Source organism: Vipera berus, assembly GCF_964194415.1.
Source record: "Vipera berus genome assembly, chromosome: 16".
NCBI classification, from domain to species: domain Eukaryota; kingdom Metazoa; phylum Chordata; class Lepidosauria; order Squamata; family Viperidae; genus Vipera; species Vipera berus.
The window spans coordinates 1,186,590-1,214,332 of NC_138219.1; the positions used below are offsets into that span (position 1 = coordinate 1,186,590).

General features: G+C 53.1%; 1 protein-coding gene across 1 annotated transcript; it reads right to left on the minus strand.

Annotated features, from left to right (window-relative positions):
- On the minus strand, window positions 1-27,568 carry IQGAP3 (IQ motif containing GTPase activating protein 3). The gene is made up of 37 exons (XM_081340972.1): window positions 27,486-27,568; window positions 26,396-26,552; window positions 25,376-25,453; window positions 25,215-25,291; window positions 24,332-24,399; window positions 23,754-23,867; window positions 23,492-23,670; window positions 23,005-23,092; window positions 21,721-21,884; window positions 20,930-21,017; window positions 20,601-20,764; window positions 20,064-20,224; window positions 19,395-19,519; window positions 18,705-18,868; window positions 17,259-17,349; window positions 16,961-17,128; window positions 16,705-16,850; window positions 16,181-16,351; window positions 15,528-15,611; window positions 15,344-15,415; window positions 14,574-14,643; window positions 14,077-14,285; window positions 12,937-13,089; window positions 12,101-12,264; window positions 11,096-11,320; window positions 10,494-10,634; window positions 9,755-9,839; window positions 8,872-9,104; window positions 7,937-8,069; window positions 7,269-7,371; window positions 5,791-5,941; window positions 4,434-4,521; window positions 3,745-3,915; window positions 3,133-3,299; window positions 2,445-2,537; window positions 2,074-2,182; window positions 1-949 (listed from the first exon to the last, which is right to left on the minus strand). Exons 1-37 carry the CDS (start codon window positions 27,548-27,550, stop codon window positions 836-838), a joined length of 4,833 nt encoding a protein of 1,610 aa, XP_081197098.1. The 5' UTR covers window positions 27,551-27,568; the 3' UTR covers window positions 1-835.
- Between the last annotated feature and the right edge of the window lie 175 nt (window positions 27,569-27,743).

Sequence of the window (27,743 nt, forward strand, 5' to 3'; positions counted from 1 at the left end):
AAACTTTTTATCTTATTCTTTTGATTGAATACTTAAATTACCAGGGAAAATCCAAAGAATTCAGTTTTCAGTAGCCTTCCAAATGCTGGTATACAAACAATTGAGCTCTTTGATAACTTGGCAGTTTCAAACTAGCACTGAGCGGAAGGGTAATCCAGAAATCTGAATTTCTAAAGCTCTCCATTTGAGGAAACTTGATTTTATGTAAACTCTTAGGACTGGGAGTGACAAGTATTAAAAAGCAACCCACCCCCCTGCCCTCTCTCAGGGCTGCACACCACCGCCTCTCTTGAAAGAACGGGCAGCTCCAGACGCCCAGCCTGATTCTTGCCAGCTGCCAGGTTGGTGGGAGAACAAACTGCCCCTCCAGGAGACCAGCGCCAAGAACTTGTGGGGCTGTGTGGGCGCCAAAAGGCGGAGGGAAACGGGGAATTCCTTGGCTTCCTCAGAGTCCAGCTACTGAGAGAGGAAGATGTTTGACTCTAGAGATGGGGTCTCCAGACTTGCAACGTTCAGTTCTTCCTGAACCCTGAAACTTCAGGCTATCTGGGCTGAATGACCGGGGTGTGCGAGAGTGTTTGTGTCTGAAGAGGGCTGGACTGTGGGTGAAATGCTTTGCACTTAGAAAAGCAGCCTATCCTTGATAGATGGATCTAGTGTTCTACAGGCAAGAGGTTTATATGCCAAGGAAGCCTTCTGCCATGCAAGAATCTTCCCTGAGGGCCCCTCTGAGGGGGTCTTCTGGGTTTCTGGAGTAAAGCAAGCAGCACTATATATCTCTTTGGCCTCTTTCTAACAAGGACCCCAATAATCCACAGCTGTTGCCCGAAGCACATTATTTTTTGAAAAACTTCTTGTTCAGAAGGAAGATTAGAAGGTTGACGTTGATTTTGGCTTTGTCAAACATTTTCATGACAGCCACACCTTCATACTGGAGCTGGAGGAGGTCCTGAAAGAAGAGAAAGAGGTCCAGAATGGCACGGGGTCTCCCGCCTGAGCTGCAAGAACTCCAAGGCCCCTTTCATCCCTTCTGGGATTCTGCGCTTTCAAAGGATATTTCCAAATGGAAAACGGGGCAATCTAAACTTGGGCTGACCAGATCAGGGAAAGACTGAGCAATGATGAGCTTGGCTGGCTTTAACCTTGCTTAGTTCCTTTGTAACTTAGCAGGTTATAACTTTGCTTTGTTTGCAGCTTTGCATGTAGGGTGACCTGTTTGTATTGTGCAAACCCAGCGTTAACCACGCCAGTTCAGCAACCCAGTTAAGCCCGTGTGCGAGTCTTTCAGAAAGATGAAGGCCCTCGCAGGGTGCAAATGAGCAGCCTGAGAACTTTTCCTGCTATGTGTCTTTTTCTCTGTCTCAACTTTCTCTGCCTGGTAACTAATTTTAGGCTGCCAGGCACCAGTTCTGAACCTGCAGATGAACTGAGCCCTTTCCAGGCTGGGATCAGGCCCGGGTGTGGGACTCGGTCCAAGCCGATCACTCATAGAGGAAGGGCAACTTCCCGATCTCCCGGTGATCCCTCTGATGTGATCCCTCCCTCCAAGGGCAGGGAGTGCAAAGCCTTGAGATCCATTTGGCCTCCTCCTCTCTTCTTTTTCTCCCCTTTATCACCGAGAAGACCCTGCCAGGGGATGCCATCTGGAGTGAGCCACTGTGAGGAGGCTGCTCTTGCTCAGGCCTTCTTCTCGGACAGATCCCTCTCCTGTTCCCTGAAGGCATTTAGGCTCTGGTGGGGAGAGCCTTCCGATTCCAAGGAAATTTCATTTTCCGTTCTGGGGCCAGAAGCGCCTCTGCCCAGCTCCATCCTCTGCCTGGCCTCCAGGCTCTCTCATCAGGGCGGCTTAGGGGAGGCTGCCCTTAAAACACACACACACACACAAAGCTGCAGCAGAACGTCCCCATGTGAACTATTGCTAACAGGGCTTAAAATATTCTAGATGTGATTTATACAAGTGCTGGGTGTACAGAACTGTGTTTGTGCCTCACTCAGTCTACTTCCATTGGAGAGCTGGTAAATAATTAAACAGTCAAACCGTATGGCGGGAGCCCTCGTCAGCTGCCCCCTTACCTGGTAACTAAGCTGAAAGTTTTCCATGTCGATCCCCATAAACTTCGCCTTGACCTGAAACTTGCCAGCTTCCCGGGAAGGGATAATGTCAAAAATGACATTTCTAAGTCTGAAAAAAAAAGAGCGAGAGGGGGAGGAATTAAAGCCACGAAGCTGAGAAAATGTAATTGGGGATGAAAGATTTATTTTTTTCCACAGCCTGATAAAAAAAAGTCCAGTACACCAAGCTGAGATTTCAGGGGTTTTCCTCTCACTGAGGACTCTGTCAGCCACCCACAGACAGACCCGGATGATGCCCAGATGGGAGCATCCACACGGAAGAATGAGGGGCAGCAGGAGCCGGGAGGGAGGAGGGGGAGATCCAGACTTACTGGTTTGGCGGGAGGTCCTCAATCCCCAGCAAGACCCCCTTCTCAAACAGACGGGCCGCTGTGTAATGCAGCACAGCCTGTTTCTTGCTGGGCCTGAAGGGAAGAAAAAGGGGGCAGCCTGGATACGGGAGGGTGTGGTGGGGGGACGCCGACCCTTGCCCGCCCCCACATTGGCTTTCTTCCACCTGGGCCCCAGCGTGCTCAGCCTGGAAGGAGCAGACCAGGCTCCAAAGCCCCAGTGGGCTCCGGTGGACTCCGCCAGCCTCCCCCGGTGGACCTGGGCACAGCTACCAGCCAAGGAATGCCAGGGGAGGGGGACCTGCTTGGGGAAGGGAAATGGGGGAGGCGCCAGCATTGCAAGCCCTTTCGGGTCGGGGGGGAGAGCACCTGCAATGTTCTTTTAGTGCCCCCCCCGGGAAGCCACAAAAGAAGGTGAGGTGGGGTCCGCAGCCTCCCCACCGAGGAGGCCTCAAGGCCATGGGGGGTTTCGAGATGAAAGACGCGTCCAGAAGCTCCCCTGCTTCTCCAAAAGAGAAGCTGCCCCATAACCGGAACAGATTCTTTTCAGGCAAGGTGTGGCGTCTCCAGCCCGGCCCCCGGAGGCAGAGGGCCCAGAGCTGCGCTCCCTCCAGCCCCTGCCCCACAGCGGCCAGGTCCCCTCGATACCCGAGCCGGCCGGGCCTCGTACTTGTCTGCGGCGGCCAGGTTGTCCAGGCAGGTGCGGAGGTACTTCTGGTAGTAGTCCACCTGCTCCTGGTAGAAGCGGCGCTTGGCGGTCAAGCCTCGCAGGGCCTGCTGCAGCTTGGCCAGCTGCCCCCTGCGGCGCTGCCGGTGATGCCTCTGAGAGCGGATGTCCTGTGGGAAGCCGAGACCGGCCCAATGCCCCAGGCGCTCTGCATGGACCCCTGCCCCCCGTTCCCCGGACCACCTTCCTCACTCTTGGCAACTTTAAAGGGACTGGACTTCAACTTCCACCATCCCCAGCCGCTCCCACTTTGCGGGAGAAGAAGGATGAGGCAGGGCAGGAGCCAAAGCAAGGTTCTCCCCCTTGGGAACTTTAAGGCCTCTGAACTTCAACTCCCAGCTGTGCCGGCTGAGGAATTCTGGGAGTTGAAGTCCACAGGCCCTGAGCTAAAGGCACCGACTTTTCCTTACAGCCAGCCTAAAAATGGCTTCCCCGCAATTTTACAGTGACTGTCAACCAGGATGCACACCAGCCCTGCCAGGTAGGCCCGAGAACGAAAGAGACCCGGTCCTGCCAACCCTCCCCCAAGGGCACCTCCTCTGCTGCCTGGATCACCTGGGCAATCTCGCTGAGCAGAGCCCGGGACGGGCTGGCCGAGCCCACCAAAGCCAGGTGCTCCAGGCACTCCAGGACTTTCTTCTTCTTCTCCTCCAGGGAAAGATGGCCGCTGCCGGCCTGGGGGTGCCCGGTGGCCCTTCTCTGAAGTAGCCATCGGTGGAGCTGCTCCTGCGAAAGAGGAAGCCACAACTGTGACCAGGTTGCAAGTGGAGCCCGGAAACCGACTCGGCTACAGTCCAAACACTCACGCCCAACCAGGTGAGCACGTCTGTGTCCCTCTGCAGACAGGCAGCCGCAGAGCTCCGTTTTGACTGGCCTTCTGAAGGCCAACTGTGGTTGGGGGCCCCTGTGCTGGGGGAGAGGGAAAAGCCCATTCCCCACAAGAGAAAATGTGAAGGATTCTTCTTATTCTCTTCCGGTTCCAGAAACTCTGCAAATGGCTCCGCATTTCTCCCACCGCCTCCAAGGCGACCTTCCTATAATCCTAGGTGACTCTTGCCAACGGCTCAGAGCCTCTGGCCCGGGCCCCCCTTCTCCCACAGCTTCATCCCGCAGGAGGGGGAAGGAACCCTCAAGGCCACATGCACCGCCTGGAGGAGGGCCATCCAGACTCTGCCCGGAGGCACCCAGGAAGGGCATTGCCCACTCTCCGGGCAAGCGGTCCCCTCGCTCATCGCTCCACCCACCTCCTCTTCCGATGCCTTTGAGTGCAGGACCTCAGCCAGGGACTCTCCGGGATGGCACTGGATCACATCCACCAGCATCTGTTTGGTGCTTCATCGCCAAAGGAGAAAGACAAGAGGGCAGCCGGTCACTCTGGGCAGAGGGCAGAGCGCAGGTGTCCCCTCCTCCCAGCCCCACTCAGCAGCGCTCACGGCTCAGCGGCTCAAAGGGTCACTGAGAAGCTGCCCAGCAGGAGGTCACACGGCCTGCTGTGATTCCAGAAAATGTACTTAGTCCTTTTGCTACCAAGTAAATGGGGAGAAGAGTGAGTTTTGTGCCAGTGGCCCTTATTAACCAAAGTGTGACCCTGAGGGAACAAAAAGGGGCAGGTCCGAATTCCACGCTGAGCTACCCTAATTGTAATTCTCCTAAGGCATCTTCATCACAATGCCCATGCAAAACACAACCATTTGGCAACTGCAGTGGAACAGCAGTGGCACCGTGCAGTCACATGATGCGACCTTCCCTGCCCTCTTCCCACACCAAGGTCCAGGAGAAAATCAGCAGAGAAAGTTGCAAGCTGCTCTGTGATGACTCCACCGCCAGCCCCGACATGCCCCAGCCAGCCATCCCTGCAACCTGACAACAGCTGCTTCCTGCCCTTCAACCTGCTTGCACGCTACCTCGGACTTGCCACTTCCCTCTGGCTTCCCCAGTGACTTTGCTTTTGGGAAGCTGGCGTGAAGTTGCAAAGAGATCCTTGCTTAACAACCACGATCATCGCTTGTGGCCACAGAACTGCCATTGCAGCCTTGGTGGAGCAGTGGGCTAATGCCTCCTTAAGTAACACCAGCTGCCTGCAATTAGTGCAGGTTCGCGTCCCACCAGACTCAAGGTTGACTCAGCCTTCCATCCTTCCGAGGTAGGTAAAATGAGGACCCAGATTGTTGGGGGCAATTAAGCTGACTTTGTAATAATGCCGCTTGGGGGGGGGGGTGAAAGCCCTAATAAGCAGGCATATACATAGAATGAAGGCTCCTGCTAAGCTTGTAAGCCGCCCTGAGTCTTCGGAGAAGGGCGGGATATAAATGGAATTAAAATAAAAAAAATAAAAAAAATTGCTAAGCAATGCAGTCAAGTGACGTCATGCTTTATGGTCACAACACTTGGGGATGGTAATTCCAGTCCCAGTTACCATCATTAACCAAAGGTTACCTGTAATTCTGTACTTTCCCCTTCCCACTGGCTTCCTGCATTGCTGATCTGAGATTCTCTTTGTGCTCCTGATCATCACCCACATGCTATTCATGAGATCTCCGGGGGGGCAGGGAGGGAGCCAGGCCCCACCACCTCCCCTTGCAAGGGGATGCAGCCACCCACCTCAGCCACAGGCCTTTAGCATCTGTTTCCCCCTTGGCTTCGGCTTCCACCATGCCGTATTTGCTGCTGAGGACAAGCGAGAGCTCCGTTCTGGAGAGCTGAGACAAAGCATCTTCCCAGGTCCCGTTCGCCCCTTGTCCCAGGCTGTGGCCTGCAAATAGACAGCAGTCCAACAGGTTCAGAGGAGTAAAGGAAGAAAGCAAACCAGAAGCCTAACAGTCTTTTGAGGAAGATGCCTGCATGGATTGGAAGAGCCTAAAGTATGGGATGCCAGCCCTACCAGCTGAAGGACAGGGAGAGATGTCGATAGAAGAGGATATTTGTAGCTCAGGACTGAATCGTGAAGTTCTTGGTACTCTCTGAGCTTGGTTGTTTTCTTGAAGACGTTTCAGTACCTAACTAGATAACATCAGAAGGGGGTAGGGTTTGTGGAGACGAGGAGAAGGAAAATAGCTGTGGAGTCCTTGGTGCTCTCCAAGATTGATTTTCTTGCAGATGTTTCATGACCCAACTAGGTAACATCATCAGTGCTAGACGGAGATAGGGTTTTCTCTCTTTTTATATACTGTGGTTTGCCCTATCAGTGTTGGTGGGAATATGGTTTTTTTTCTTGGTAGTTCTTTGATTAGGCTGTTGAAGTACTCGAGAACTACCAAGTTAGAGAAACAACCCAATAATTTAAAAAAACCAAACCACTGCGGCCAACAGAAAGCTGATCCTGGCATCAGCACAAGGCTGGCTGAGCTGCCAGTTTCAAGCAGTTTGCTTGGGCACCAGATGAGGAAACCTGGCGAGTGGGGCAACCGATGGTGTGAAGTAATGGGGGCCAGCCAGAGGTCACACTGGCCTGGGTCTCCTCAAGGACATTTGCCAGGCTGAAGGAGTGCTGAGAAGACTCAACCTCAGAGTAATTAATTGTGGGTCCCTGAAGGTGTTTCAGCCCTATTTTTGCGCCAGCTGGTTATGGCGGTCTCATGGCCCACGCCTCTCAGAAGCAGGTCCCCCAAACCGGGAGTTGGGCTGAATACAGTGGTCCCACCACTCTCTTGAACAACCTGGTTTAGTATTATAAATGTTAAGCGTCCTGTTTCTTGGCTTTGCTATTAATTGATTAATCATCACGGCTGCTGTTCGTATTTATTTATTTTTGTGGATGTATTTACTGCTTCAATGTTTTTTAATTGCTTTATAATTTTAGAACTGTAAGCCACCCAGAGTCACTTGGTTAAGCTGGGTGGCTATAGAAATTGACTGAATGAAATGCAAAACCTGAGACATTGTAGAAGGAGAGAGATGCTAGTCTCTGGCAAGCCAAAATTCGGAAGAGCCTGCTAGCACCTTTTCTTATTATTAGACATTCTGGTGAGCTGCAGCCTTTTATAAAAGAAGCATATTGGAAAAGGTGGTAGCAGAGCCCTCCTTGTTTGGGCAGGAACAGTGCCCAATCCCATGCTGTTAAAGTACAGTCCTCAGTTTACCTGTCAACGAGGCAACAGTTGGCACCTCTGCAAGGTCTTGCAAAAGTTTGTGCAGAACATCGTGGGGATCGGGAGCCAGGGAATGCCGGTGCTCCAGCAGCAACTGTGGCAAAGAGGACCAAGCAGAGATTAAGGACATTCGCGATGCATTATTTATCCCACTTGCCTCTCAAAATGGTCTTTTCAAATTGTGTAAAACCAAAAGCATTTGAATAATCAAAATACAGTCTTAAAATTATGAATCAATGAAGGGATAAACAGAAATAAGACAACAAAAATGAAGAAAGAGAGCAGCAAGAAAGCCATAGGCAGTTACTCTAAACCAGGCATCCCAACCATGGCCACTTTACAGCTGCATAAGTCTTAACGTGTCCAAGGTTCGACATCCTTGCTGTAAACCAAATGGCTTTGTGAAAAAGAGATACAGCCAAGGGGAAACTGGGGGGCAAAAGTGGGTTCATGGTTCAGGTTCATAAAAAACAATGAGCTTATTAAAAAAAAAGCCATACGGTAGATTGTTGGATTTTCACACGTCAAGCCATAGAGCATGGCTTGCAAACACACAAAATCACAAACAAGCAAGCCAGATATTGGGTTGGCCTATGCACAAAAACAATTATTTCTCTCCCCTTAAAACAGATTTTTTTTCTGACATTTGAGGTTTGCACCTTATGGGTGTTCACCAGCTCCCCAACTGTTATGTAGACCACTGGTTTGGTGATAGCCACCAGCTCAGAATATTTGTCCATATTAAATCTCTCTTCGGGTTCAGAGACCGAACAGGCTGTGTTGATGAACGCTCTGGAAGAGACAGAAGGACAAAAGAGAAGAACATGGAATCATGGGAGCGGAAGGCACCTTGGAGGTCTTCTAGTTCAATCCCCTGCTCAAGCAGGAGACCATATGCCCTTAAAAACCCCAGTGATGCAGCACCCACAATGTCTGAAGGCAAAAGCCGTCCCACTGATTAATTGTCCTCACTGTCAGGAAGTTTCTCCTTAGTTCCAGGTTGCTTCTCTCCTTGATCAGTTTCCATCCTTTGCTTCTTCTCCTGCCTTCGGGCGCTTTGGAGAACAGGTTGATCCCCTTTTCTTTGTGGCAGCCCCTCAAATATTGGAACATTGCTGTCATGTACCCCCTGGTCCCTTTTCACTAGACTAGACATGGTGGGCCCCTTCCCTCCCTCCCAAACAGCCAAGGCCAAGATCTTTGACGGGAGAGCAATGCTCTCTTAACATAAATTTCAAATATTTATTTGAATTTGTTAACTGCCCAGCTCCAGGGGACTCTTCAGAACGAGCTGCCATTTTGAGCAGACCCTTCACCCTTCCAGCCATACCTTTTCCTTTGGCCAAAAGCCCAAGCATGCCACAGGCTAAGCAGGGGGAGTAGCTTCCCGCATAAGGTGGGTACTAGGTGACTCCCAGTTAACGGGTCAAGGGTACCAACGCAGACACCAAAGCTGCCAAGAGCTGCGAATGGGGCAGCGGTCCCATCACTCTCAGAGGGGGAAGGACGAGCACCTGGCTCCTTCTTCAGGGTTAGGGAGGGAAAGAGCTGAAGGTAACAGCAGACAAGACCGGCCTTTCATCTCCTGACCAACCTGAATTTCTGGTGTGCATCCTCCAAGTACTGATTTACCACGTTCAAGTGGCTGTTTTCTCCTTCGAAAAGCTGGTTGGCAGCCGCGTGCTGCAGGATCTTGGCCACCGAGGCCAAATTGCGCCTCTGGTCGGGGTGCAGGGGTGCTCCAGCAGAGAGGTCCACAACGTCAAAGCCATCTGGTGCCACCACCGCTGGGTTCATGAAGCGATAGTAGAGCAGGTTGCCCACCACCTGAGACAGGAGGGAGCAAGGCTGGTAGATGGGGAGCTCATCGTTTCTGGCGTGGGGGAGGGAGGAAGTGTGCTGACCCACCCATTCCTTGAATTGAGCCACCCATGCCCAGGGCTTAGGAACTTGGAGACCACCGAGCCAAAATACGGGCACTCTTGCGAGTTGCTGTGACGTGGCTGGCCAGTGACACAGGGGCCAGCCCAGGGGACACACTCGTTTTCCTTAGGTGAGCCTCTAAAATCAACTCCCTGTAACTCCAGAGATGCTTCTCTTGGCAGCCATGGAGTAGCGGAGAAGTGCCCTCTGGGATGTCTGAAGGCTGAACCATGGCAACTGGACTAACATCCTCTGGATTGTTCCTGGTGGTTCCCATTTGAGGACCAACCGGTTAAGGTTAGTTTTCAAGGCCAATCAATCAAGAGGGTGCTGTGACATTGGTGCTATCTTCACATGGAGCTTTCATTTCATCAAAAGTAATCTTTTCAGAGACCAGGGACAGATAGAAACGGCTACGAATCCCTGTCCTGTAGCCCATCCCATGTTGACTCAGAAACTCGGGAGCCAAAATAACCTTAAATGGAGGGAAAAGAGCAGACCCCAAGAGTGAGGGCCAGGAGACGGTCCTGCTTCTGCGCCCTGGCCCACCCCACCTTGTAGATCTCTTCCTTGGAGGCATCTGGAAACTTCTCAGTCAAGGTTGCCTTCAAGACTTTGGCCATGTAGCGCATTCCATACCTGAAAGGAAAGCCAGATTTCATTTCTGGGTAGGCAGGAATCCCCCCCCCAAAAGACACAACTCCCATGTACGCCAAGAGAAAATGCTGGAGAAAATGGACACCCTGCAAAATGGGGCCCATCTGTGACCCCTCTCCAGTCTGGAGCAATTCGGTGGGACGGTGGTTTTGGCACACATTAATTTGATGTGCTGAAAACTCCTCTCTCTCTCTCTCTCTCGAAGTTGCAGTTTTTATTTATTTATTTGGCATACGGCATCTACAGAAGTCATCTCTACCCTCTTTGGAGGAAACGTACACGATTACACCCCAGGACCTGTTATCGCTATGTGGGGAGGGGACTGTCCTGGATATTGATTTTATATTTTAGCGCAATGCCCTGCAGAGTAACAAGGATCTTATTGTTGCTTAAACCCAACGGGGGCATTTGCCGTATTGTCTAAATTCTAAAATCTCAGCCCGACTTTTCGTCTGCCAGCCCTGAGGAAGCCCCTGCCTGAAACTTCGCAAGAGCTCAGGCCAAGGCCAACTCATTGTTAAGGCCATTTCCTAATGCAGCAATTTTATTTCTTGTTGGGGGGGCAGGTTGGAAGCCAGGAGCCGACCCCAGAGGGGGGCAGCAGAAGAAAAGAGACCCGTGGCACTAAATCCGTACGGGATCTTCTCCACCGAGGAGAGGATGGCCGAGAGAAACTTGTCTGCCAGCACAAGGAGATGGCCGAGGGAGACGTCCAGTCGCCTCTGGACCTCTGGGTGACCGAGGGCTTGTTGCGGGGTGACACTGTAGGGCAGATGGCTGGGGAGAGAAGAAACAGGGGCAGCAACTTAAAGCTGTTGGGAAAAACAACATTTTCATCATGTTTGCCCTTTCTCCCTCCCACACTTGAGGGCCGGTGTTATTTTGCCTCATGCAGAAGACAAGTTGTGCGTGCCTGCCAAGGCCACGTTTCTTTTCCCTCCCTTTCTTCCTATCCTTCCTCTCCATTCCATGCCATAAACCGGCCTGGGGATTCCCCAAGATTCACAAAGGGAGATAGAAACACCCTGCTTGCTTCTTTGCCTTTCAGTACAAAAGACATAAAATACGATCAATCTTATAATTTGTGTGTTGGGGGTCCTGTTGCTCCAGCCACCCGGTGGTCTACGTGGGTACTGCAGGCTCTCCGAGTCGCAAGCCGTGAGACCCGCCTCCGGGATTCGCAGCCCCACCCACTCCGAGCAGAGCCAAGCCGTGGAGAATGCGTTATGGCCACCCACCTCTGCTGTCCACTCTGGGACTCCGTCTCGTTGATCCATCCCCTGTAGATCTCCACGGGGCTGGTGCGAATGCTCAGGCTCCTGTTCTGCAGAACCTCCTGCACCGGCTCTGCTAGGATCTGGCGCAGGGCGTTCTGCCCACGGGCATTGCGATAGAAACTCACCACCATGCGGATCACAGTGGGGTTCCCCGTGAGGATCTCCCGCGGCTGAGTCACTCTGGACCTGGGAGGTAGACAGAGGCAGCACCTCGGATCTGGGCGGAGGGCGAGCGTTCCGTGGCCAGCACCCTTTTATTCCAGAATAACCTCTTGGCACGTGGAAGGAGACGCAAAGTTAAATGGGTCCTTTGACTTTGCTTCCTGGAATCCAGCTACAGAGGTCGTAAGCAGTGATCACGTGATCCTGGGATGCTGCAGCCACTGCAAATACATGCTGGTTGCCAAGCACCTGGATTTTGATCATGTGATCGTGGGGGTGCTGTGATGGTTATAAGTGCGAGGACCAGTTGTCACATTTTTTAGTGCTGTTGTAACTTTGAATGGTTGCTAAACAAATAATTGTAAGCTGAGGACTACCTGGAAGATTCAGTACTGGGCCCTGAAATCAGTAAACCTCTGCAGACATAAACAAAATCATATTTAAATGAATAACAGACTAAGCTGGAAGCCTTCACAATAGCAGGTAAGTGGCGTGAAAACGTCGAGGAGCACAGAGCAGGCCCCCTCCGGTTGTCCAAACTGTAGGACAAAGGGCACGGCTGTCCCCAGCTGTTGCTTCTCCTAATCAGGTCTGCAGGAAAAGGTGATGCAAGACGTGTAAACCTGCTTGGCAAACGGCTCGCCGGTCTGCTAACACTGCTCTTGCCCATGGAGGGGACCCATGAAAGGCCTTCCCCCAAATGCCACCCAGTGCCCTCCGCTGGGGTCATCCCTGTCCAGAGCCACCCAGGCAGGCTGGATGTACTCATGGGGCAGAAGCAGGCAGGGAGCGCCCAGGACTTACGCGATCTCCTCTTGCAGGGCGCGCCGGAAGAGCTGGAGGAGGAGGTAAGCCTCTCTGGGGCCGGAGGCGTAGCTGTAGAGGCTGAAGACCACCGACTCCATGAACTTGGTCGACTTGTTGGGTGGCATCTGCATGAGCAGCCTGGCCAGGTACACCGGCTGAGTCTGGAAGGAGGGAAGGGCTGCCTAGGCACCAATGGCTTTCCTGGACTGGGTGCCACATCCACCTGCCCAGGCCAAGGGCCGCTACCAGCCGCTGACCCGCCCAGGAGATCCGGCAGGGCAGAGAACCAGATTCCCAGGGCAAAGGCCCACCCTTGGGGGTGCATTCATCCAAGCTTGGTTGTACCTTGATCAGTAGAGAGAGAACAATTTATATAGATTACAAGACTTAATCCTTAATAAAAGCACATTGATTTGTGCTTAGATTGTAAGCCGCCCTGAGTCTTCGGAGAAGGGCGGGATATAAATGGGATTAAAAAAAACAAGGGTGAAATGTCTCAGGATTGCCTCTTTGATACAATATGACTTTGAGGGTTCTTGTTCAATTTTACACAAGCTATACATTTCTTTATTCCTTTTTTTCTTCCTGGCTGTGCTAATATGTTTTTAAAACAAAGGTGCTGCCCAAATAACAAGCAAGGGGTCCCGACTGCAGCAAGGGTCGGGCGCTCCTCCTAAAGCAGACGCTGCCTAGTGTTACTCTGCAGTGGCCCCGACCGAGAGGCCTGCAGCACCTTGTCAGGCGCAACGCTCCGAGTGAAGAGAGCCGCAGCTCGCAAAAGCTTTTCCCTCTGCACCAGGTGTGTTAGTCTGAGGCCGACAGGTGCTGCCCACCTGCAGATGGTAGAAGAGGTGCTGATAGGCCTCCAGCGTCTTCCGCTTCTCCTTGCTGAGCGCCTTCAGCCCGTTCTCCTTGCTCTCCTCCATCCGGCTGGAGAGCTGCTCCTTGTTCTTCTTGGTCAACGTCTTGCAATGCGACACCACCTCCTGTCAAGGGGAGAAGCCGGACAATGACACAACACCCGCCTCCAGCCCTCTTCTCCGCTCAGGAGGGCATCTGTCCGAGGGCAACGATCCACGAGGCAGGAAACGGGCTGCCTCAGAATGGGGAGGGGTGGGTGGGTCAGGGCCCCACAGGCAGGGGTGAGGGTGCAGCAGGGAGGACACATGAGGCACTATTTCAACAGGCACCCGCCCCCCACGGCAAGAGAGAACAAGCTGAGAAGCAGCCTTGGAAGAGGCAGACAGAGGTGATGCCGGCAAGAACATCTCTGTCACTACCCAAGAAATGTGGGTGACCAGCTGCACAGTAAGGGCCACTTCTGCCTTTGGGTGGAAAGGACAGGATTTCCCAACCTTGGTCCCTTTCAAAATCATGGACTTCAACTCCCAGAATTCTGTGTGGCTGGCCATGGAATTCTGGGAGTTGAAGCCCATGTGTCTTAGTGGCCAAATTTGGGGAAATATGGTCTAGGACAGGGGTAGGCAACCTTGGCTCTTTTATGACTCGCGGACTTCAAATCCCAGAATTCCTGAGCCAGTCTGGCTCTGCTTGGAAACCTCTCCTTTCCCCCTCAGCATGGCTGGCTCAGGAATTCTGGGAGTTGAAGTCCACGAGTCACAAAAGAGCCAAGGTTGCCTACCCCTGGGCTAGGAGGAGGGTTAAGTACTGGTCACCTCTTCCTTCAGAGGCTAAAGCATCTTCAGCTTAATTCCTACAGCATGGAATATTTACTTATTGCTACTGCATGACTTTATTTTTATACGACAAGGCAGCAACTTTTCCCACAAACTGGGGAAAGACCGTTTCTGAACCGAAGAAGACCAGGCACCCGAATTGCCGCCCCTGCCTTGATGGGAGGGCTGGAACTTCTGTGTAGCAGCTGAGCAGCCTCCATCAGCTCTGAGGATGCCCAGAGCCAGACCCCCAACCAGAAGCCCCTCCAGCAGAGATCTGGTCCACCCCCTCCTGACCTGCAGGGTGATCCTGTTCTTGACCAGCAATCCAATTTTGATGTCCATGAGGTTGAGGTCATTCTCCAGCTGCTGGTTGGAGCGGATCCCCCTCACCAGCTTCTCCTGCAGCGCCTGCAGCTCCCTCTCCTCCTGGTAGTCGCGCTGGCTCTGCTCCAGCAGGTGGGCGAAACGTCGGAGGATGCTGAGGGGGGGATCCCTGCCATGCACTGGCAGCAGAGAAAGTGCAGGACCAGCCGTCACACGGGGGGGCCTCACTGCCATCGGGAGCCCCCCAAAACCGCCCCCATCCTCAGGGCAAAGGAGGGCTCCGTGTTGATCCACCATCAGCTGCACTACAGAAGACCCTCCAGAGCTGTCCAGGCGAAGCCAGACCCACAGACCGGGCATTTCACCAGTGCTCACATACACATCTTGAAGTGCACACAAATCCCCACAAAGTTTGGGAAGGAGGAGCACACACACACACCACCCCGAGCCAAGATCCGGACACTCACCCAGCACCCTATAAGCCTCTCTCGCCTTGTTCCCTCGAACGAAGGCTTGGATCCTGATCACGGCTGCAACCTGCCAAGAGACGCAGTGAAAGAGGCCGCCTGCTTTGAGCCTGGCCAGGGCACCTTTACCAGCTCACAAAAGAGGGCAAATCACCTCAGTTTCCCCTCAGATTACGGTAGTTTTTGTGAACCTGTTTGGGTTAATTTAGTGATTTTTTCAAGGATTTTTCAGGAGAAGACAGCTGTCCAGATGGGCCGAGAGTATAACTCCCAGGATTCGCCAGCCTGCAGCAGCCAATGTCAACTTTCCAAGAATTATCTGCCCAGGAACTGGGAATGAAAATGGTCACAGCAATTTTCTGCCACTCTCAAGACCTCCAACAGGCTGCAGAGTCACCCACAGAGGGAAGAATCGGGGAGAACAGAGGGCAGTAAAAAAATGACCATAAAAAGCTGGCTGTAAAAAGCTGGCCTGCTAAAAAGTCGACCGGTCCAATCCATTTCTTTTCCCCGATGTGAGTGGCATCCCTGCACATCTGGAGGGCGCAGGTTGGGGATGATGAGTGATAACAAAAAGCACTTTATTTAGAGACACATTAATTGGGAAAGCAGCACTCAGAATGGAGCCTCCACATTCAGGAGCAGCCTGGGGACGGAAATGCCTGCAAAAGGGCTTGCTGGAAGCATTTGGCTGCTCACCCCGCCCCCCCTGGGGGAAGACCCCGCCCCCAACCAAGCAACTTCATAACAATCGGGGCAGAAACACTCACATTCCTCCTGAAGTAGCGCAGACGCTCCAGGTACTGTTTTCGGGCAAGCCACATCCGCACCCAGGATTGGATCTGCCACAGCCCCAATTGTAGAAGGAAAGCAATCAGTGCCACCACTGGCAGCTCCCAGAGAAGCCCAACAGCCCCCCCAAGCCCACCACACAGTTGACGCCCCACAACTCACTTTGACCACAGCAGCTGTGTTCCTCCGCAAGTAGCGCAGTCTCTCCAAGTAGCTTCTGCGTTGCAGGTGCCCACGCCAGGTGGCCTGAGGGCAGAGGGCAACGGTGACCCTCCCATGGGAGAATCTCCCCTTGGCCCACTGAGCACAGCCCTCCCCTCTTCCATGGGTTTTCTCAGCCTTGTTCACAGATTGGAGGGGGGGGTCTTCCTATGGAGCAGCAGCAGCAGATGTCCCCTCCCAAACTGGCCTCTTCGCAGCTTTTCCCAGCTCCACCCTAGGCCTTCCAGCTGGGCAGAGGAGGCAGCTAATGCCAAGTCTGTCTGGGGGCTTCTGACGGAGCTACTGCTAGGATCGAGCGTCACTGCTCCTCTGGGGCAGCAGCCCCCAACCTTTGGGGCACCAGGGAGAAAGGCTTTTCTGTGGACCGGAGGGGGCCTGGTTTCAGGCGCTGCCTGCATCCCACAGATGGGGCTTCGCTCGTTTACGCAGACCAGTTTTTGGCATGCTGCGGACCGGTGCCAGTCCATGGACCAGGGGCTGGGGACCCTGCTCTACGGGGGTGAGAGGACTCCCCGTATTCAGGGAAGGAAACCTGTTTAAAGCACGCCAGGCTGAGGAAGGCACTCTCTCTGCAAAGGTGCAGCTGCACCCACCTGGATTTTGGTAGCTGCCGGCACCTGCTGGGATAGGAACTGTTGCCGAGTTGCCCAGTGCTGGCGGACTAGGAAGCCCCTCATCCGGGCCTGCAGCTGGACAACAAGCCAGGTGCAGGATTGCCAGAGGCGCTCCCGGTCGTGTGTGGAAGACACGCTGTTGATGGCCGCCTGCAGGAGAGACGTGCAAAAGGCCCATTGGGTTGTCTCAGCTCCAAGGAAGGAGCGAGGATTCCCTGCAGGGGGAGTCCTCCCAGGGTGCCCGCCTGCCCTGCTGATGGGAAAGGATATGTCCAGAGAGGAGGCAGGAAAAGGGGGCAGCCTGGGCAAAGACTGGGGCCCTCCGTCACCTGGTGCACATGAGGTGGCAGCAGGAAGGCCCTGGCAAGCCCAGAGCCCCCCCCAGATGCCCAGAAGACGCCTCTCTACCCACTGCAGCCCGTTTCCCCTTCAACCCCCACCCCCCAACTGTGGGATCCAGTGGCTGAGTGTTTGGCCCAGAGATCTGCTTCTGCCACACCCACCTGGATCTCCTCTTGGCTGAGATGGGCTGTGTTGAGGGTGGGGGGCTGGGGCTGCTCCCAGGACCCCTCAAAGGACCGCAGGTGGAAGTAGTACTCTGAGCCATCTCTCAGTCTGTGCCGGGCCCAGAGCGCCTCTGAGGGGCCCCCTGCACCCCCCCAAGAAAACATGACTGATGAAGGTCAGGATGAACAACGTAGAAGGCGGCGGGGGGGGGTCTCCTGGGTTGGGCTGCAGCATGATCCCTCCCGCCTTTACCTGCCGGCCTTCGTGCTGCCAGGACGGCAGAGAGCTGCGCCTGATAAGCCGCGGCGCACTCTGCCACCAGGCCACTGAGGCCCACGTTCGGATTGCGCAGGACGCGCAGAGTCTGGGCCGCGTTCCCCTCCTTGACGGCCTGGTTGATGGCAGCAACGCCCAGGGCCACTGTGGGGAGAGGCAGAGGGGGCTGCGGCTGGGGCAGGAAGCCATGGGTCCCGGGGGAGGGGAACATCTCCCAAGCCCATCAGCCCCTCCCCTTCTGGAAGGGGGCCCAGAGAGCAGCCCCCAGCCTTACTTTGCTGGGCAGCTTTGCTGTCTTGGTCAGCTTTGCAGACCCCCTCTCGGATTTCTTCCCAGCACAAGAGCGCTCCGGCGTCTCCTGTCACCTGCTCAGAGGAAACAAGAGGGCCCCATTCTGAGCGGAGCGCCCAGAAGCTGGCGACGCAGCCGTTCTTCCCCAGACAGGCTCTGGAGAAGCTACGATTGCCAGCTTCACGGAAGCCAAATCTCCTGTACGTTGATAAAGCGAATCAAAGGTCTGCGCGTGGGATGGCCGTATATTTCCCACAACAACCCTGTGAGGCAGGTCAGACAGAGAAGGCCGGCATGGGCAGAGTCCTTGTAAGCCTCACACCAAGAGTGGTTGCTGTCACCCTCCACAGCGCAGAACAGCACCTGACCAAACCACTGCAGGAGATTAGGAACTAGCTCAGCCGTTCCGAACCTTTGGCACCGGTTTCGTGGGAGACAATTTTTCCACAGACTGGGCGGCAGGGGTGGTTTCGCGTTTTACCTAGTTCCCCGCACATGCACAGATGAACCTTCACCCACTTCCATGAACTGGTTCCTAACAGGCCGCGGACCGATACCAGTCCACAGTCAGGAGGGTTGGGACCCCTGGGCTAGCTAAAAGTAGAAAAGCCTAGTTCACAGATTTTTTGAAAAATCCAACACCACAAACTCCAATTATGTACACCAGAAAAGGGGGTTCCAGATTCCTTCCAATTTTTGGATCCCATAGACCAGGGGTAGGCAACCTCGGCTCTTTTATGACTCAGGAATTCTGGGAGTTGAAGTCCATGAGTCATAAAAGAGCCGAGGTTGCCTACCCCTGCCATAGACAGACTCCTCCTGCAGTGCCTATCTCAGCGTTTCTCAACCTTGAGAACTTTAAGAAGGGGGGTGGAGGGTGGGGCTTCAAGTCCCAGAATTCTGGAAGTTGAAATCCCATCTTAAAGTTCCCAAGGCTGAGAAATGCTGGTCTAACTGGTGGCACAACAGAAGACAAGCTGGCCTAGAATGGCGGATCAGGGCCAGCAGCTTGTGGTTCAAACCTCCCCTCTTTTGGGACTGTGGTGCCCTCGCTGGTCCTCCCAAATTTGATACAAACTGTAGAATCACCAGTGCAGTTTTCTGCTTCAACCACCCAAAGCCACACTATCATCCATACGTGTGCACTGCGATTCCCCAAGTTCCCAATTCTGGGAGTTGTAGCACCGACAACTGACTGGAGAAGGCAGCGATGCTATTCAGAAAAAGGAGGCAATAAAATGCGATTGGTCTGGTTTGTCACTTCATAAAACCACTTCCTGCTTCTGTGTAGCCCTGAGTGCAGATTCTGGAGAGGCTCAGCCAGACCCAGTTTGGGGAGCACCTAAAACTTTTGGTCCAGGTGCCTGATGGTGTTTCTGCATTAGCTCAGGAGACCCCCACCCCGAACATCCCCCCCTTCTTTTCCTACCTGGGCCTTCTGCCTCAACATCTGGGCCAGAACAAAATGGTACCGCTTGGCTCTGGGGAGCATCACACTGGCGAGGTTGGCTGACGGCAGGAGCAGAGCCCTGAGGGTCTTCTCTGGACAGTCGCCCTGCAGGGCCTCGTTGATCAGCCGGACAGCAAGGATTTCTGAAAGGGGAGAGGGCGGCTTTGGCTGAACCCAGGGCCGGAGAGAAACGCTTTTTAAGGGTTTGGTGGAATTATCCCAATGGGGCACCTCAGTTTGAGGAATCGCCTGGCTACTTGCTGTTTGTGACTTGTGCATTTTAATGTTCAGGTTTTAAACTCTGGAAAAGGAATCTTTAGCGGTTTGTAGTTCTGGAATGAGTCCTGTATTTATTCTTATTTGTTAGATTTTTATCCTGCCTTTGTTATTAGGTGGCAAACATACATTTCCAAGGGAGATGGGCAATTAAATAATATGAAAAATAGACATTATTTCCTTCTCCTATTTCCCCCACAACAATCCTTGGAAGTGGGCTGGGCTGAGAGAGTGGGGCTGACCCAGAGTCTCCCCACTGGCTCCAACGAAGCCTTGCTCTCTGCCACAGAGGCCCAGACAGAGGCCCAGACAGCTCTTCGGCTGTCAGTCGCAGCCCCACACACGTTGTCCACCACAGCTGACCCAGAATCTCCTTTGGCCAAAGAGCCTTACTTTCCTGCTCTTCTTGGACGAAGGCATTCACGTTGTTCACCGAGGCCTGGATATCGTTCCAACTCAGGAAGTTGCGCCGGGTTTCCCGGAAGAGGCACTTCTGTTTGGACAGGTCCTCGAAATAACTGCAGAATGGAAACAAACGAGAACGCCAGGTCGGAGTTAGAAGGCAGAAATCAATCAGGGTCTACAGGTGGTCCTTGACTTACAGCCATTCGTTTAACAAACAAAATTGTAACTTTCTTGGAAAAAGTGACTTACGACCTGCACTTTCACCCGTCACACCACCGAGTCAAGAGACTGGAGCCTGGCAACCTTCTCGTATTTACCATCTGTTGCAGCAGTTGTGATATGCAACTTTTTTTTTTTTTTTGCAAATTTTCAGCAAAAAATGTCCACTGAGGAAGCTGGATTCAGTTTATCATGTGATTTGCTTAACAACCATGGTGATTCACTTAACTGCCATAAAATCTGTCATTAAATTGTGTCCAACATGATAACAATTTAAAACGGAAATTCTGGTCCCAATCGTGATGGTAAGCTGAGGACTACCCGTACCCTCCATAGGTGACCAATTTCAGGACCATCGGCTGCTCTGCACCCAGCGCCAGACGCTGCGGTGGAGGAGGCGGAGGAGGGCGGGGCCCCGTGCGGAGCCGGGCGTCTTACCGCTGTGCGTGGCTCTCTTCGACACCGCAGAGGCCCAGGGCGGAGCTGAGGAGGCTCCTCCAGAAGCTGACGCTGTCTCCACCCTCGAGGGCCTGGTTGACCAGCGCCACTGCGGACAGCATCTCCACAGCCACAAAGAGCTCTTCCTGGGCCAGCTTCCCCTGCCAAAGGAGGCCAGGTACCAGCTTTGTCCCAAGCCAGGTACACCCCAAGGAAGCCCAAGCAGAGGCTTCTGAGCCAGCTAAAGGCTTCCCCATCGCAATGCCCCCCAACGCCTACAGGGAGGAGACACCCACCTGCAGCCCAGGACACGCATCTGACTCTGCAAATGGACTTTGGAACTGTTCTTAGTCTAAATATTTTGTAAAGAGTGGAAAGGGCAAGGAGGACCCATCCTTTTGATCTTTAAAAAAAAGATTTGAAAAGCTCAGGGCCGATGGGCTGAAGATGAGATGGGATGGGAAAGAGGGACTGCCCTGCAAAGGAGAAAGGCAGCAGCCATTTGAGCCCGCAGGAAGCCTTCGGGGACCCCCTCACCTGGGGTTGCTGCCGCTGCAGGGCAGACAGTTCTTGCTGGTAGAGCTCAGCGGCAAAGGGGAACACCTCCGGGAGCTGAGCCTCGGGCTGCGCCAGGGCGCACATCGTCTCTTCCACGATTCCTCTTCGCAAGGAGGTGTTGATGTGGCTCACAGCGTGCGCGGCTGGACAGGTGCAAGGGGCATTCTCAGGTGTTTGGGAAAGGTGACGTTGGGGCAGGAGATGCAGGACTCCCCTGCAGGAGACCTTTCCCCAGGGGTTCTTTGTCCCCCAAAAGGAAGGCAGCACCCAACCAGCCAAGGCTTGTCCTGGAGCACAACAACACTCACCAGCCCGCTCCTGATCACTTCTCTGGTTAGCCACATAAACTCCAGCTTGAATTTCTCCTTGCTCAAGCATGTCAACGTGTCCCAATTCCTGAAGAAAGAAAGAAAGAAAGAAAGAAAGAAAGAAAGAAAGAAAGAAAGAAAGAAAGAAAGAAAGAAAGAAAGAAAGAAAGAAAGAAAGAAAGAAAGAGGGAAAGAAAAAGGTGTTCTTAATAAACCACTAGGAAGAGAGTTGGCAGAGATGATCAAGGTTAGGAACAGCCTTGATGGAAGAGGTTAGATACTGTAAGCAGGAAAGCTGATGCAGCATCCAACTGGAACATCAGTGGGCCTCTTGCAATGTTCTCCAATTAATCATAATAAAAAGGAGCTTTTAAACAAGATCTGGGTTCCCCTATTGGTGTTACTGGAGGGGGAAGACCCAGGAGGTCCCCCCCATCACAGAGTTCTCTGGATGCTTCCTAGCCCCAAAGACACTATTCAGATAAGACTGAACAAAATGGTTGCCCAACAACCCGGGACAGGGAGATGACTTCAGGGGGGTGCACAAAATGCTCCCGTTGGGTTTGGTGGCATCGTGTGTGTGTGTGTGTGTGTGTGTGTGTTGATTTCGCAGGCAGCTCCATTGCAGAATCCACCTGAAGAGCCCTTCTCTTCCGAGACACTGCCTCTTCTCATTGTCTTACAGAAGGCCGAGGCAAGCGGAGCGCAATCCAGAAAGTTCCCAGCCTTGTGACGCCCAAGCAGGGCCCCTTCTTCCCTTCCTGCCCCGATTCTGCTCCCCGTCGGCATACCAGTGCCTTCTCTTCCCGGTCAGCAGAGAGTTGATCCAGGTACCAGCCGGCGTTGTCTCGCCGCAGGCTCTTCAGGGCTAGGATAGGATCTTGCAAAACGTGGTACAAGGTCTGAGGGTCCTGGGCCTCCAGAGCGTCCTCCACCATCTCAAGGGCACTCCTGGCTGATTTAGAGACAAGGAAAGGGTCACAAAGGATCTCATGCAAAAACTTTCCTGGACTATAGGCAGGGGGAGAAGAAGGCCTCTTTCCCAAGGAGGACAGGGGGCAGATTTGGTCTACTCGACAAGCAACCAATCCAACAGGCGCTCAGGGTTACGACCCCCAGCTAGAGCCCCTCTCAGAACCCTCCAGAATGGCCAGACCCCACCCACCCACTCAGGTCAGGAAAGTTGGAAAGCGTGTGGTTTCTGCCCAAGACCCCAAGTTCTGCTTCACTTCAGCCAAGACTGAGGCCTGGCTCCACTGAAGGCCACCAGACCCACCCACCCTCCTCCTATGGGAAATATTTCCAGGCTCGGATCTGGGCGTTTCCTCCCTGGGATCAGCTTTAGCACCTGCCCTGCCCCCACAACAGGAAGCAGAGGGCCAGATGGGAACACCCCCCCCAGGAGAGAATTCTATAGAGTGTCTTGAAGGCAGTCAGAAAGCTGTTGCTCTTGCCATCCCCACCAGAGATGGTGACAAGGAGACGGCAGTGGGCCACCCAGGGCTTTTCCAGAGAAGGCTAACTCTGATTTGACAGGATCGCTTCATTGACAAACTATGGTTTGAAAACAGGGATTTTTGCCAAGACTGACTAGATGAATTAAATCGAATACTTAGACACACGAGGAATTTGTCTCTGGTGCAGAAGCTCTCAGTGTACATGCAAAGCAACAGAATAATGATAATCGTAATAATATCAATAAGATGGGGTAGTAAAAAGAATACCACTACTACAACCATACTACACATGGACAATGCCAGTAATAGTCAACATTCCTCCAAGTCCACCCCAAAACAGAATGGGAAAGGAAAACCAGGCACAGGTAGGGCCCTCAGGAACCCCAAAACATGATCTGACCAGTGTTCCTCAGCCTGGGCAACTTGAAGATGGATGGACTTCAATCCCCAGAATTCCCTAGTCAGCACAATTTATGGTTTCATCCCACATGCTGGCTCGGGAATTCTGGGAGTTGAAGTCCACCCATCATTGCCCGGATTTGCAGCAATGTTCAATCAAGACAATGGACTTTCCCACTTCTGAAGCAGCAGACATGGAGGTGGGCCCTGTCTACTCACTGTTCACCAAATTGATGCTGCCTTGGATTTCAGCTTGGGTCAAACAGTGGTCGTAAATGTCTTCCCCATCGGGTATCTTCTGCAGATGCTGAGAACAAAGAGAAAGCCAAACGGTCCAAAGTGGCTTTTTGCCACCTCCAGAATAGCTCCAAATGAATAAAAGAGAAATTGCCCGGAGGGAGGCGGGATTCATCCCACCACCAGTGACTGCACCTCTCTTGGAACTTACCAGGGAGGAAAAATAATAATAATGCAAATGAAAGCTAATGTGTATTCTCTAATTGCACATTTGCATAATCAGGGATGGGAACTGAAATCAGTTGAGCAGAGTTTTCCACGCCAGAGCACTGAGAGGCTTGCTCACGTGCCCCGGATCACCCAGCCAAGGTTTGGCTTCCCTTCTGCAATCAGCCAAACCCCCCAGCGTGAGTGTGTGTGTATGAGAGAGAGGGGGGGGGGGGAGAAATCTTATTGTGCTTCTGCTTACCCGATTCTTTGCGTTCTCTGCCTTCTCTTCTTTGGCCCGGCAGAGCTCTTCCTGGTAGGGGCCTCCCAAACCCTCCTGCAGACCCACCAGCATGGCGCTGGGGTTGCACAAAGTCGCCATGGTCTCTGCCACAATCCCCACTTCTATCGCTTTGTTGATAGCCAGGATGGCAGCATGCACTGAAGGGGAGCAGCTGTGTTAACGTGGGGGAGAGGAGAGCAGCAGATCCCGCGGATCAGACAGTGGTCAGCGCATACGGTACCTGCTGCCTCGTCGACCGAGAGCTCCTTAGCCAGGATGCCGCCAATTTTGCTGAAGGAGGGTAGCTGCAAGCCGTATTTCTCTAGCTCCCCCTTCATGTGGTTTATTTCCTCATCTGGAAGGAAGCAAGAGAAAGGTCAGGTGAGAGGGTCTAAGGGCTGCCATTCTCTCCCTCCCAATCTGTCAGGGTCTTCAGCCCTGGTGATCAATGTTTAATGAGCAGAATTCTTAGGCCATAAGACGCTGAGTTTCTCCATTCATTCATTCATTCTCCAAGATCCATCAGTTCTCCTACAGCAGGGGTGTCCAACACTGGCAACTTTAAGACATGTGAACTTCAACTCCCAGAATTCCCCAGCCAGCAGTGGGAGCTGAAATCCACAAATCTTAAGGTTGGAAACTCCTGTCCCACAGCAACAGAGTTAACATAATTCAAAATCAAAGTGCCAAATAAATGAAGTGCCATGCAAAGAAGAGAACCAGGGCAGTGAGAGATTGTATTTTTTATAACTGCCTTCAAGCTCTAGGATTCTGTCAAAAAGCTCCAAAGAATTCCAAGTCTCCTTTTGTCTGCCTTACCCGTAAAGTCAACTTTTCCATACAGATCCTGAATCTGGGGAGCCAGCCCACATTTAAACAGGTATAAACTGGAAGATAGATCAGAAAAATAAACAAGAGAACTTGGTTGAACATGGATCAGACACGAATGGCACGTGGGAATGCTCTTTTCTTTTAATGACCCTGTAATCCCTCACATCGGGGTGGAGTCGGGGCAACTGAATGGAGCTTGAGCGTTTACTGGCCGGATGCCCTTCCTGACACCTACACAGAGTTTGCACAATTACTCACTGCGCCCAGAGAGAGAAAGATCTGCCACTCCCTAGAATCGAACTCACAGCCTCCTGATTGTGAGGCGAGAGCTCCACCTCTAGGCCACTGCGCTGACAGGGTTAACGAGAGAATAAAATATGTCTATTTGTGTAGCAGTTTATGCTGCTTCCTTTGCAAGACAGGTAGGAATCTTTATTCCTTAATCAATCGCTGATCTTTAATGCAATTGTAACTCGGTCTTGGCCTAAGCTCTCCCTTAAAACTGTTGCAGGATCAGCTTCTATAGTAGGATTTATACGCACAAACCTTTTACTAATTTACTGAAAAGAAGCCTAAATTAGAGGAAGAGTGGATAGAAACAGCCCCAACTACATTCTCGCCTAATCTGACAACTATCTTATTGTCCTTGAAAAAGCTAAGCACGGTTTGCTAACCTTTGGATGGGGCACCACAAAGGAATCCCCCAGCTACCGGCAAGGCTAGGAAGCTGGAACTCCCCCCCACCCCCCAAGACCTCAGAAAGCTGCTTGGTCTGAAGTGGCAAAGTTTACCCCACTCCTTCTGAACTGAGACCAAAGTGATGTCTATTGGGGGAGGGTCTTTTCTCCCCCCCACACACCTGAAGGCTCACCTTAAGGCATGGATGCAATACACCACACGAGGCATGTTTTTCTTGTCATAGATATCGGTGGTTTCAGGCTGAAAAATCTGGGAGAAGGGAGCAGGTGTCAAAGGATGAAGGGGACCCTTTCCCAGACCCCCAGCGAAGGTGGGGAGGGTCGAGGGTCTTACCACAGGCAGCCCAACATGGCTCATGGCATCCCGCCAGCGGTTGATGTTGTCCGTGTGTCGAAAATGGAGCCCACAGGCCTTCAGAGTGGAAGAGGAGAAGACAGAGAACGTTGTCACCCCTACTAGACCCATCATGAGACCTTGGGGGCCAGGACTGCTCCAGAATTGAGCAGCCCCCAATTTTGGAGTCAGAAGGAAGACTTGGCAGCTGTGCCAAGACCCTCACCAAAGGCTGGCACCCCCTTTACTAGGCACTGGAAAGGCCCAAGCTGTAGCTTCTCCTCTGCCAGATATGAAGATGGAGCAGTCTTTCTTCTAGATCAGAGGTGTCCAACCCTGGCAACTTTAAGACTTCAAGTCCCAGAATTGCCTAGCCAGCCACGGCTGGCTGGGGAATTCTGGGACTTGAAGTCCACAAGTCTTAAATTTGCCAAGATTGGAAACCCCTGTTCCAGATGGTGAGATGGGCATGGGAAAAGTCAAGTGAATGGGCAGGAGAGATTGTGGCAAGGAGACGGTGTGTGTGTGTGTGTCCCTGTGAGACCATCTTGCCCTAGGATCCCAGCAACAGGATCCTGCCCCAAAGCCCTGGACAGGGAGGAGCATCCGTCCAGCCTTCGATGGGGGAAAAGCCACGGATTGTCCCAACAAGAGAAGGGGGGAGACCCCACCTGGTGGGAAGGACCAGCTGCCTTGGTGAGCAAGACTGCCCAGGAATGGCAGACCCCAGACCAGAACCAGACTCGCTTTGGGGGTCTCCACCCGAGTCACACAAGCTTCTTAGGAGCAAAACCCGAGCTGCGGTGGCCTGCAAGAGCCCCAGCTCAAGACTCCTGAGCAGGGCCACAAGTCTCGGGGCTGGGAGGGGGCCTTTCCAAGCTTCTTTACCCCACTCCTGGCCTCCAGAGGCCCGGGACCAGCTCTTGGACCCCAGAGGGGATGGGGAGTAGCAGAGGCCAGCCAGACCAGAGGGGAGCCCCGGCCTGACCTGCAGACCAAGAGGGCTCCAGGGCCCCTCACCTGGAAACGGGCCTGGTCGAGGTCGTAGATCTTCCCCAGGGGACAGACGTCAGGAGCAAAGAAATGCCCGAGCTTGGCCAGGGTGACGCCGTTGCGCAGACTCTCCTCCAGCTCCGTCGGAGGGGGCAGCGGCTCCTTCAGGCAAGCCTCCATCCAGCTGAGGGGGACAGTGGGGCAGGGTTACCCCTCTCGACCCCAGGCGTCCATCGGATTTTGTCAGCAGCCCCTCAGGAGACACCTAGTCCGACCTAGGATTTGGGGCAGGGGTGCCAGCAAAGCCCCCTCCTGCCACTGGGCAGAAGCGTCTTGTTTTAAATTAAGTGGCTGACCCTCCAAGTCCTGTGGCCAAGGGGCGGAGGAAGAAGCATCTCTACCCAGTTTCCTTCTGGATGTTCAGATACCTGCCCTCCAGCCCCTCGTCTCTCTAGCTGCATCCCTCAGTGAAATAAGGCAGGGCTGGCCATGCCTTTTACAGGAAGAGCCCCCGTTTTTCCAGAGGGGCAGTGCTGGGAGGCCCCTCGAGGGTCATGAAGTTCAATTTTTTTTTTCCTTTAGGGAATCCAAATTAAAGCGTGCACGCAAACACACCCACAACATTCAGACCTACTTGGGTTCCTCCAGCCCCTTCCCTTCCCCTGCTTCAAAACAAAAGCAAGTTCAGACATGGGAACTAAACCTTATGAGGAACAGCTAAATGGCTGGGGCAGAGTTTCTCAACCTTGGCCACTCGAAGATGGGTGGACTTCAACTCCCAGAATTCTGCGGGAGTTTTTCAAGTGGCCAAGGTTGAGAAACACTGCTCTGGTGGATCCTGCGCTGAATAGGGGTTGGTCAGGATGACCTCTGAGGTCCTTTCAGCTCTTTGCACCTCTCCAGCTGATCACCTGTTATAATTATGGCCTCAAAGTTGTTTCTGGCTTCTAGCAAGCACATGGATTGATTTTAATCCATGATAATTGATCACACGTACTGCAAGGGAAATTACCACTTCTCAGGATCTTTTGGGGAGGGGGGGAGCCTTTCAAACACAAAGGGCTTCCCTGAGAAAGCGAGTCGGGTGTTTTTTCTCCCCCCCCCAAAACTGTCTCACCGCTTGGCTTCCTCCAAGTAGCAGAGATACTGGTAGGCCACGTTCTGCCGCCGCCTCTCGTCCATCTCATCCGCCGTGAGACGCTCATCTGGGGGAACCAGAAAGAATTTCACCCCAAGACAAACCTCCAGGAGTCCCCGGCCAATTGTAAGTCACCCAGTCGCCTCCTTGGTGAGAATAGGAATGTAATAACCATCCTGCTGGTTCTCTTTGATCTCCCCAAGAACGGCATCCCAGGGGCAGAGCACCAAAGTGGAA